General features: G+C 33.2%; 1 protein-coding gene across 8 annotated transcripts in view; it reads left to right on the plus strand.

The window, feature by feature from the left end:
* CACNA2D1 (calcium voltage-gated channel auxiliary subunit alpha2delta 1) overlaps nucleotides 1–10,143 on the plus strand; it is a 494,639-nt gene extending 484,496 nt beyond the window's left edge. For all 8 annotated transcript variants that reach the window (XM_055347564.2, XM_055347566.2, XM_055347565.2 and 5 more), the window contains one exon: nucleotides 6,080–10,143. In XM_055347564.2, coding sequence (XP_055203539.1) covers nucleotides 6,080–6,196 — 117 coding nt within the window. In that variant the 3' untranslated portion in view covers nucleotides 6,197–10,143. The remainder of the gene's footprint in view (nucleotides 1–6,079) is intronic.
* The last annotated feature ends 2,354 nt before the right edge of the window (nucleotides 10,144–12,497 follow it).

Consider the following 12,497-nt stretch of genomic DNA (forward strand, 5'->3'; position numbering starts at 1 on the left):
TGATATATAGGCAATTATTTGAAATATTATTGATTCCTTAAAGAAGTTCATAGGTAGTCAACCATTACACAAGAAAAGTGTAATCAAATAATATTTCTATAATTGTCCTTATTTTCCCTTTTGATTCAAAAGCTTACTTCTGTCAATCATAGAATTTTTAGATAAGATTTATAGGTTATCAATTACACTAAAAAATATATATAAGTATTGCTCTTGAGATAGGCCAGCTCTCTTTTTACCTTTCTCTTAAAAACTTATAGCAACGGCTGGGTGCAGTGGTTCAAGCCTATAATCCCAGCACAGCACTTTGGGAGGCCGAGGTGGGTGCATCACCTGAGGTCAGGAGTTCGAGACCAGCCTGGGCAACCTGGTGAAACCCCATCTCTACTAAAATACAAAAATTAGCCAGGCATGGTGGTCCCAGCTACGCCAGAGGCTGAGGCAGGAGAATTGCTTGAGCCTAGGAGGTGGAAGTTGTAGTAAGCTGAGATCGAGGTGGAGGTTGTAGTAAGCTGAGATCGTGCCACTGCACTCCAGCCTACACTCCATTTCCAAAATATATATATCTATAGCAACAGTGACTTTTTAACCTAAGACCAACCCCCCCCCCACCCAAAATAACATTTTCCTATTATGATACTTTCCTTGAACCATAATTATAAATCTATCATGGCAATAATTATATATCACCATGGACTCAACTAGGATATTTATGTACCAGATAATATGCTTTATAAATTGTGTTTGCATAAAATAATAAATTTCTCAATGGACAATTATTGACTTGCTTTTACTTCTTTGATTGAGTTTTGATGAAGTCCTCATGGTATGGAGCTTCATAATTGTAGAAGTATAATCTATATCCTTCTGATCTCTAAAAAAGAAAACATTTGAGATTCCTTTATATTATTGTATCAAAGGAATACATAATATCGATGACGTATATTTTACATTAACAAGATATGCTTTCAGTATTTATCAGTATAGAACAAGTATTTATCAGTATAGAACAGTGAATCCACTTTGTTGATATAATGATATCAAAGAAAGTATTATTTTCTCTGAAACAATTAACTTGAAAAAAATCATTACAAAAAATACTGAAATGTTAGTTGGCAGCTGTTTCCCACATTAAGGACCATAAAGGTTATAAAGGTTATGGTCTATGCTCCAATGTAGTCTGGCTAAAACTAGCAATTTCTGTTGGATTAGGTTCTGCTCACAAGCAAGGTAGAATGGTAGTGTAATCTCCAAAGCCTACCAACGGGCCCTTATACCCTGTAGAGTCCAGAAGGATATAGATTATACAAAAACAGTTATGAAGCTCCATACCATGAGGACTTCGAAGCTCCATACCATGAGGACTTCATCAGAACTCAAGTGTTCAAACAAGACTTTGATAAGTTTATGAAAACTCAAGTACAAAAGCAAATGAAAAAGCTAACATTTATTAATCAAAGAAGTAAAGCAAGCCAATTCTGTCCATTGAGAAATGTATTATTTTATGCAAACCCAATTTATAAAGCATATTATTGGGTACGTAATCTGTCTACATTTAAAGAGTTGAATAAATATACCACCTACCTATCTCACGAGTTAATGTGTAAGAGTGTTAAGGTGACATGTAGGAGAACAAATTATTTGCTAGGGGCATTATTCCTATTATTATGCAGTATCTACATGCCTAAAAATTTTTAAATATAGATTTTCTTCGAAGTTGCTGGTGGTAACTTTAGTACAGACTTACCTGAATTCAAAAGTTAGTCCATGATTTGATGGCTGTCTTCACCAGCGATTTGCATTTTGAAGGAAATTAAATGATGGCTATAATTCAGAAAAAAAGATCAAAAACCTTTTAGTAAAATGACCAGAACATTTTCTTTTGAAACATGTATTTCTAAATTTAATAAATTAAAAATTATTAAGCTTGTACTGTATGCAATTGCTTGTACTGTATGCAATTAGTTGTCCCAGGTTCTGAATGGGGAAAGAAAGGCAGAGTAAGAGTTTAGCAACGGTAACTTCAAAAGATGATTTTAGCCACTGGTAACGCATGCTGTATAAAGAAAACTTTGGGGCAAAAACCATATGAATTTTACTGTGGTTTAGATTTTTTAAAGAGTAATGAGAAAGGAATAAAGAATTCTCAGTTGATATCTTTAATAACACAATCTTTTAAGAGAGGTTCCCCTATAAGGAAGTCTAATAAAATTAGTTTTATCATATATTAAAATAAATAATATTGGCACTGCATTCTTTTTCCATTTTAATGTTCTAAACTGAAAGTACCAATCTGTTATTTTCTACTTAAATAATCATTTAAAAATCAGACCGATTTATTATATCTGGTCATGGTGTCAGTGGGATTTCAGTCTCTATAGGACAGAGATAATGCTGAGTTGCTCCCACATCAGTGCATTTGTGTAGAATGTATGCCATAATAAGACTTGAAATGATTCTATGAAATACATTACATGGAATTGCACCATGCAAAATGCATGGGAAGACATGATCAGGAAACTTAAAAGGCACATTTTTTCAGTGTGAATTGACATGCACACCACAGGGAGCCCAAGTAACTTATCTAAACTACCACCTCCCAAATAGAAACAGACATATCTCATCATCACACAGAGGAAATGAAACAAAAAATATATATAAAAATAAAAACAGTGAAATAAGGGCCAAAGAGAATATTTTTCTTTCCATAACACATTTGTAGAGTATAAAGATGAAAAAATATGTTCTTAATACACAAATGGGTCTTGTGTGGTCATTTTTATTCAAATTAACCCTTAATCATTACTCCTGGTTAAGTGACAATGACTTCTTTAAGTTAATACCTCATAGTGTTTCTAACCAGTCAATGTGTGCTGCTTTATTGAGTACCTACTCTTCATTTATCAAATCGTTGCTATGTATCTAGCCACTCTTCTGTGTATGAAATACATTTATATAAAGTATTTGTTTTTTTTTAATCTGATATTCAATTATTACTGGTACCCTGTTTTTTATCTGTTTACCCTACCTGGAGAGAAAAGCATCTGAACAAAAAGAACAAATGCAAAGGCAGTAAACAGCCTGGCCTGTTGCAGAGAAAGCCAGTGTTATTGAAGCAGAGTGAGTAGGCGGGAGAGGAGAAGGTGGGAAGATGAGACAGCCAGGCTCCAGACCTCATAAGGCTTTGTAGACCTTAATAAAGAATGTAGATTTTGCTCTGAGAATGATGAGAAATGTCGAGCAGGGAGTGAAAGAATGTGTGGTGTTAAGAAGACTGCTTTTTGGAGAAGCGTTTGTAAAAGGGCAGAGTAGAAGCCATGGGACAAGTGAGACAGCTTTTGCAAAAGTGGAAGCAAGAAGTAATGGTGACTTGGACCTGCAGTAGTGACAAGCAGTAAGCTTGGGGATGTATTTTGAAGCCAGAGTTAGAGGATGGATTCCCAGCTGAAACCCCCACTCTGCAAAAAAAATATAAAAAATTAGACAGGTGTGGTGGTGCACACCTATAGTCCCAGCTACTTGGGAGGCTGAGGTGGGAGGATCACCTGAGCCCAGGGAGGTCAAGATCTTGCCATTGCACTCCAGCCTGAGTAAGACTGAGACTTGTAGTCTTTGGCCTTATCTACTACTCTGAAAGTGCTATTTACTGATACCAGAAGAATTATATTAGGGGCAAGTCAAGTTTGAAATCCCTATGAGACATACAAGAGGAGAAAGGTAGAGATCAATGAATACACAGACCAGAGGAGAATACGGGATTGAACATATAAAAGAGTGAGTTATTAGGAAACGGATGAAATTAAAGCCATAGGACTGGGGATTAGATCATCTAGGAACAAATTGTAAAGGAAGAAGAAGAAAGGAGAGAGAAGTAACACCTGGAAAAGTCTAACATTTTAGAGAGCATGAAAGAAAGGAGGTCAAGCCAAGGAGAGACACACAAACAAGTTTCAAGAAAAACCAGAAGAGTGCATTAGCCAAAGATACATGAGAACGTATTTCAAGGAGACAATGTCGTATATTTTTCAAATGCTTCTGAAAGGTCAAATAGGATGAAGACTAAGAATTGATCATTTTATGATTCTATTTAGATTTGGGATGTAAATTGATTGAACCCAAAATTTTTTCATAGATGCTTTTCTCCCAGCTTTCTTTCTTTCTTAACAAAATAGTTCTGCTGCCTTAAAATACAATTAAAGAAATAATTTTATTTACTATGTGGCAGCACTGTATTAAATCCTGGTGAACAAAAAGAGCCAAAGTTCTTATTCTTTGGGAGCTTAGAATCTTTGTAAAATTATCCTGAAAGAAAATTGTTCAACCTATTATTTTGATTCTTAGAACATCTACCTTGGATTAGCAGATTCTTTAAAGATATTTAAATATATGGTCTTTCAAATAATCCCATCAGAAAGTGGGCAAAAAACATGAATAGACAATTCTCAAAAAAATGATATACAAATGGCCAAAACATATGAAAAATTGCTCAACATCACTAATTATCAGGGAAATGCATGTTAAAACCACAATGTGATACCACCTTACTCCTGCACTAATGGCCATAATAAAAAATAATGGATGTGGTAAAAAAAAAAAAAAAAAGAAAAAACACTTTGTGCACTGCTGGTGGGAATGTAAGCTAATACAACCACTATGGAAAACAGTATGGTGATTCCTTAAAGAACGAAAAGTATAACTACCATTTGATCCAGCAGTCCCACTGCTGTGTATCTACCCTGAGGAAAAGAAGTCATTTTATGAAAAAGACACTTGCACATGCATGTTTATAGCAGCACAATTCAAAATTGCAAAAATGTGGAACCAACCTAAATGTCCATCAACCAATGATTAAAGAAAATGTGGTATATATACAACATGGAATACACCTCACCCATAAAAAGGAATGAAATAATGGCATTTGCAGCAACCTAGATGGAGTTGGAGACCATTTTTCTAAGGGAAGTAACTCATGAATGGAAAACCAAATATTGTATGTTCTAACTTCTAAGTGGGAGCTAAGCTATAAGGATGCAGTGGCATAAGAATGATATAATGGACTTTGGGGACTTGGGAGGAATGGGGGTAAGGGATAAAATACTACATACATTCGGTGCATTGTACACTGCTTGGGTGACAGGTGCACCAAAATCTCAGAAATCACCACTAAAGAATTATCCATGTAACCAAAACCACCTGTTCCCCAAAATCTATTGAAATAAAATTTAAAAATAATAATGAAGTTTTTAAAAATGAAATTCACTATGTTAAAAGGAATTAAAGGATGTGGAAAATGTTATCAAATATAGAACCTAGGAATAAAAGATGAATAATACTTTTGCATTAAGAGGGAACTAAATGAGCTACCACTAGACTGTGGGGAGTTAATGTGAGTATATTCATTCTAATATTTCTTGGTTGTCTCAAGACAAATCTCTTCCTAGCTTAGCTCTTTATTGTGGATATATATTTGCAAAGCAAAATCCTATGTGTCCAAATAATGTATTTGAACCAACATAAACAATGGTTCAAATACATTATTCATCATTTTACTTTAATTCTTGATGAAGGTCCAGATGCTATGATTGCACTCTATGTTGAACCTTATAAATTGTATAAGAAATGTGGGAAATGGAAATGTATTTATTTTACCAGTCCCCAACTTTACCATATGGAGCATAGTTGCTAAAATCATAATTCTTGGGAATTATAAAACCTACTATTAAATTTTACATTTATTTCTTGCATTTATAAATATATAGGATTTTTGATACTGTGAAAGCTTCTTCTTTAAAATTAGTATATTATTCAAACAGCATTTATTATTTTCTTTCATAATCATCAAAAGTTACAACTAAAAATTTAAAGCATTTGTCAAATGATGCTAGGGAAATTGCTGTATCCAAAATTCCTCAATGATAAAATCTAGGAGAAAGTAATTTATTTGGATTTCAATTAAAGCAGTTTTATAAGGTAAGTTCAGAAAGTGAACTAAATATGGATTACTCTGAAAGATGTGTTACTAAATATTTTTCAAGATTTTTAGATTTTTATTTCTTTTTTTTTTTTTTTTTAACAACAGGAGGATTATACTGACTGTGGTGGCGTTTCTGGATTAAATCCCTCCCTGTGGTATATCATTGGAATCCAGTTTCTACTACTTTGGCTGGTATCTGGCAGCACACACCGCCTGTTATGACCTTCTGAAAACCAAATCTGCATAATTAAACTCCAGACCCTGCCAAAACATGAGCCCTGCCCTCAATTACAGTAACGTAGGGTCAGCTATAAAATCAGACAAACATTAGCTGGGCCTGTACCATGGCATAACACTAAGGCGCAGACTCCTAAGGCACCCACTGGCTGCATGTCAGGGTGTCAGATCCTTAAACGTGTGTGAATGCTGCATCATCTATGTGTAACATCAAAGCAAAATCCTATACGTGTCCTCTATTGGAAAATTTGGGAGTTTGTTGTTGCATTGTTGGTGATTACATGTGAAAGGGTTCCCCATACAATTGTTTATGAACCATAAGAAATATCTTGATATTGACCTGAAATTTTGACTTGCTGCAATTTTACTAAGAAAATCTCTTAGGGGAAAGAAATTATTTTTGCCTTCACTTATTCTTCTGTTAAAAGTTAATTCCTGCTTTAAGTAGCAATTATTGAAATATATAGAGAAAGAGAGAATTAACATTGGTCTAAATTGTTGAAATATAAATAATGGCTAATTTTCTATGAAAAATTTGCCATGAATAAAATGCCTTATGAAGAACGGCTTCTTTGCCAAAAATAAAACACAATTGATGACCAATTCAATTTTGATGGGGTAATGAATTGATGGTTTGAAAATAGTAACTAAGAAATTATTAAACTAAAGGTGCTTGAGGGAGAAATTAGAATACGTGACATATTTCCTCATAAATGTAAGCAAGCCCTTAATAAATGCTTTGATGTAATGTTCCTTTTGTTCACAGTACAGTTATGTAGTGCTAGCCAGATATTTAAAAATGCTCTAAGAAAAGCTTGTCGGGGGGAGGGGGAAATGTTTTTCTTGTGATAAATGAACTTTGGTTTACCAAGGGTATTTTGCATGATGCTGCTGCTATTTTAACTTTTCAGTTGTTTTTTCTCTTACTGTAGAGTGTAGTCATTGAAAAGTTAACTGAGTGATATTATTGTTATGTAAGAATCTGAACCTTGCAGTGTAAATGCACTTAAGTCATCTTTAAAATGTTGTTAAACTACTCTGAATATACTGTGCAATGTAAATGCTGAATGATTGGGGTTAGATAAATGGTGAAATGAGAATTAATGAATTTTATACAGATTCGTGCTTTCGCCTGATAACCTATGTACAGATATTTTAAGTACATAAATCAGATTTGACACATTTATTTTTTGAAAAGTACATATATGTTCTCAATGAAGATTCATCCTAGGTTTCCTCTTTGTTCGTTTCAATAGTAGCACATACAATCCAAAAGTTCCTGCTACTGCTGCTTTTGCCCTTCCATTTTAAATGGTATGATCGTTTGGCCAAAATTTCCATGCAAGTTGATAAGGGTTTTACAATAATCTGAACAAATAGGAAACCTTGAATCTCTATGTATGCACATGAATACTTGATTGTGAATAATAAAAGTTGTTTTTTATACAGCCTCATTGGTGAAAATGGTTAGTGTAGTAAATCAGATATTTCATTATAGACTAATATGGTAGCAGATTATTTATGCTTTTAAAAATTATTTTCTGGAGCAAACAGTATTTGAAGAAAAGGTAAAAACTATGAATGTGTAATTCTAAGAATAGTTAATAATTTTACTGAAGGCTGAACGTATGTAGATATTTTTTATGATACAATGCAGTTTTTCTTTTTTTGGAACATGCCAATAACTGGTATGTGTATATGCTGGAAATTTTCTTACATATCCTTTTTAAGTCAAAGTTATTAACATTATCCAGCATGCTTTAATATGCTCCACATATCAAAGATATAACCAATAATTTAACATAGCTTAAAAGATAATATTTGTTTTGTTTTTAGCTTTGCATACATTTGTAATTCCCTCCCACCACCAATATACCTTAGGTACCATTTGTGTACATTTCTTTATTTAAGATTTTTTTTTCAATAAAAAGGGGGGGGAAATGGAATCACTTTGCCAACTATTGTTCTAAGAGTTGACATCAGTTACCATTTCTAATGCATTGTTGTGATTTTGTAGTGTCATTCATAACTGGTATTGACATTTTAGAAAACACCAAAGTGATTTAAAATATATGTGGGGAAAAAAACTTCTCACTCTAGTAACAATGTTTAAATCATGTTGTTTGTTAAATATTTAAAAGTTATTGTTCAATTTTTGCTAGACTATCTTAAATCATGATAGTGTTGGGAAGGGGGTATCAAAATATAAAATTGTTAGTTTGTGTATATAAACAATGCACATTAAAACAATTGAATTGCTTCCAGCATACAACAAACTACCTTAAAATTATGTTCAAAATCTATTAAATATATTTTCATGGCTAATGTCGAGTATATGTTTTCATCAATTACATTGTTATTGTATTAATCGTGGTTAAACTTGGCATCTCTTGGCAGGATCCTATTTAATTTCTGTTGCCATCAAAATATATTTATATGCATGAGTTTTGCTATAAACCTTTATTTTCTGCTATAAAGTTATATATTATGACAACCACAAATGCAATTACAAATTGGGTAAGAACAAGCTGAATAAAAGTTGTTCCCATGACTAATATTAGTCTTCATGCTTTTAGCATATTTTTTAAGACAGTAACACTCATCCCATCAAATTATTATATTACATTTAGTATTTTTCTGTGAGTTATGTTGACAAGAACTTAAATTATAGCCTGTTATTAATATTGATTTCCAATGACTGAACAGTACAACAGATCAATAAAAAAGTTTATACACCGCTTTAACTAATTTTTTGTTATACTCATGTGGCTTAGTGTAGTCACTAAAACAGAGTTCAAGTGAGCTTGGCAATGGTGTTGAGTAACAAGAAAGAATTTTGCATTAATGATTTCTTTATATTTTCCTCATTTAAACAACCAGCATTACTGCCAAACGCCAACCGTGGTCCATATTTGTAACAGGTTTTTAACATGACATAGTTAGCAAGTTTGATTGATTGAAGAGATTTTTAGGTCCTGGGCCTATAAGATTTTAGTATGATCTTTTTTCATGTTTCTAATGCTTGAGGCGTTACTGCTTAACTTGGAAAAAAAAAAAACAGTGTTGCTGCCATTTGTAAGTTTTCCTATAATATTCCTTTTATTAACTTTAAAACTGGCCTTATGGGGTTCAAATAGGCAGTATCCCTTTTAAGTGACCTTTGCAACCCAAGTGTTACTTGCTTATTTGATGCTCTCTTGTATTTTAAATCTCATTTAAATCTTTGTCTGTGACCAACAAAGCTTAAAATTTTGTCTTCATTTAAAACTCTGAATCTATTCCATTGATCATGTTAGATGTTCAAATGTTTAGTGGTATAGTCTGACCTAGTGAAACAAAATGGATGTTGTTACTTTTTTTAAAGAATAGAATGAAATGACTTTCACTTGCCCAAAATTTTAAATATTTTTTCATCTAAACTTGTATTGTTTCCCATAGCAGAATGTTAATAGTCACAGTAAATTCCTGTAAAGAGCAAACCAATATAATGTTTCGAGTGTTGAAAAAATTCCAGATTTTTGAAGAATTAGACAACTCTTCATCTACCTTATTTCTAGTTCACACAGTTATCTCAAATTCCACTGAAACTAATGGGATACTGTCTTGTGTAGATGCCAATTGAGTTTATAATGTGACCTAGTAAAGCTGTTTTTTTTGTTGTGTTGTATGAGTGTCGGATCATGCTTTTAGGAATACTTTTATTAAAATGGTGTGCATTCATGCAAAAGGCCAACTGGCTTTTGTGAACAATGGATCTTTTCTCCCCTTTATTTTGTTCTCTTGACACTTTTGTGAAAATTACCTAGCCTGATAAAAACATTTTGTAAAAATTTGTATAATACTGTTATAAAATATTTATAATCCCAGAAAATGTTGTGTTAAATCTTGTGCAAAAACAGTATATTCAGAATAAAAGTTTATCATTTAAAGTCGCCACGCGGTTTGGGTTTTCTGCTTTTTAAAAGATCCAGTTGGAAGAGACAGATGGCTCTGTCATAAATAATTTTAAGAGAGAATTCTGGATTGTGGAAATAAAAGTTGGGATTAGATAGTGCTTTTACAATTACAAACCTCATCTCACACAAATACAGTCAATCCTTGAACAACATATGTTTGAACCGCATGGATATACTTATATGTGGATTTTTTTCAACCAAATGCAGATTGAAAATACAGTATTTGCAAAATGGAAAACCCACATATACCAGGTGCCTACTTTCTCTATACTCAGATTCTGTGGGGCCACTTTCCAGACTTGACTTGACTATGCACTGATTTTGATACATGTGGGCATCCTGAAACTAATCCCCCCCACGCACAGAGGGACGACTGTCAATTCACTCGCAATGCCTTTACTTAAGTCTAACCTTCTAAGATGCCTTCTCCATCAAGGCATTTAGGAATGTACTTCATCAGACTTTGGACTTCTTTTATAAAAAAAAATTTCCCTAGGCCAAAGTAATGTTTCCATGTTTCTTTAAAGACCTCAGAAAAGTAGGTTAAAAGAAACAAGTTAGAGTATCTGAAATGTGCTGATCTTCTATGCATCTAACATTTGAACAGCAGCTGAGGCAATGAAGTATAAAGAATTTTCCCTAAAAGCCCTATTAGATTCCTTTTACACTTATACCAGCTTACAACCTGACTTCCTATGCTCACGTGATAAACTGATGAGCCTGATGTTATATGGAATCTAGTATAACGTAGGCCTACTCATCTTTTTTTCCTCTGGAGAATTTGAAAAATACCTACGTATGGGTGGAATGTAGTATGTGGGTACCCGTGATGGTGATTACTGGAAAATCTGACCCCTATGTCTGATAAAGACATTTTAACAGGAAAGAAAAAAAAAAAAACTACATGAAAGTGTAACGTAGATTACATTTGTTTTTGAACATCTGGATTCATTCTGTACCAATTTATCTCTTCAATTTGCTTTCCCCAGAGACCTTCATTTCCTCTATCAATCATTTTGATCCCACTCCTGACTCTTCTCTTGGGACCTTGCTTCATCAGTTCTTCTTTCTCAAGCATATTCCGTCCCCCTTCTCAGCAGGCTTCTTTCCCTCTGGTCTAAAGTCATTTGGAACACCTCTATCTAAAACAAACTGAACAATCAAACATCCACCCCTGCCTATTAACCCTATTACTTCCTAGATTTATAAACCTAGAATTATTTATTTGTACATCCACAGACATATATTGGTAGTCTTTTCTCCTTGCGTTATATTCAAGTAGGTCTTAGAATTTTAGATCTTTAAGACACATTACCTCTGACCACCAGATTTCACTACTGCTGAAAATTTTTAATTATTGGTATGAGGTCCTAATAAATTCAAGTTCTTGGATATTTCTCAATTCCTAAATGTTTTTGTATCTCAAAGTGGAGTTATCCACCAGAGCACCTATATACTTTCCTATAAATTGCTATACAACTCAAAAATGCTGTTTTATATTTAGTAAGTGGACTGTTTAAAAATGTATTTGAGAAGAAAATGTAATATCACTACCATAATTTGAAAATGAATATAACTTGCCCAATTTAGTAAGTATGTCACATTAAAGTAGGTTCATAGCTATTGCGATAAGAAGAAATGAACAAACTCACTCAGCATATGCCAGTTGTCAAATGTGCCACATTTAATAAAATGCTTCATCAATGCATTTATTATGAAAGTTTAGGAAGTTTTTGCATAAAATGTAAACCTGGACCCAAATATCAGACTGTATACTTTAGTTATTAATATGTTAAAAATGTATACTTATGAAATTTTGTCAAAGTTTGGCTTTCCTTAGATGTGTAGAATTTTCCCCCAAATGACTTATTATGTAATAGTTTTGGGTCATTTGAAACATTTTCTTTTTTTTATCTAAAAAATAAGTTCATCATGAACTTTATATGGTAAGGGTGAATGATTTAAAACATTTCTTATACTGTAGTATGAAGTTTCCATGAAGAAAAAATGCTCAAGATTTTAAAAAAATAGCTAATGCATTATAAGACAGAGAGCTTATGCAATTCTAAGTGCTTTCTTTTCACATGAAGCAGCCCAGAAGAGTTAAGTCCTGTCCAAGGCCACCAGCTCCTTTTGCCAAAACTGGACTAGGAACTCAAGTTGGCTGACTGTTAGTAACTTCCCTAGAGACAGTGATTCCAGCTCTCCAACATATTGATATAAGGACAATGTATGTATAGGTTGGAGTAAAATGCAGGCAAGGTTGCCAGTTTTCTGTATTAGGAGGAATTCCCTTTTCCAGATATTCTTATTTCCCCTGTTTGAGGAAA

Source organism: Gorilla gorilla, chromosome 6 (genome assembly GCF_029281585.2).
Source record: "Gorilla gorilla gorilla isolate KB3781 chromosome 6, NHGRI_mGorGor1-v2.1_pri, whole genome shotgun sequence".
Lineage (NCBI taxonomy): Eukaryota > Metazoa > Chordata > Mammalia > Primates > Hominidae > Gorilla > Gorilla gorilla.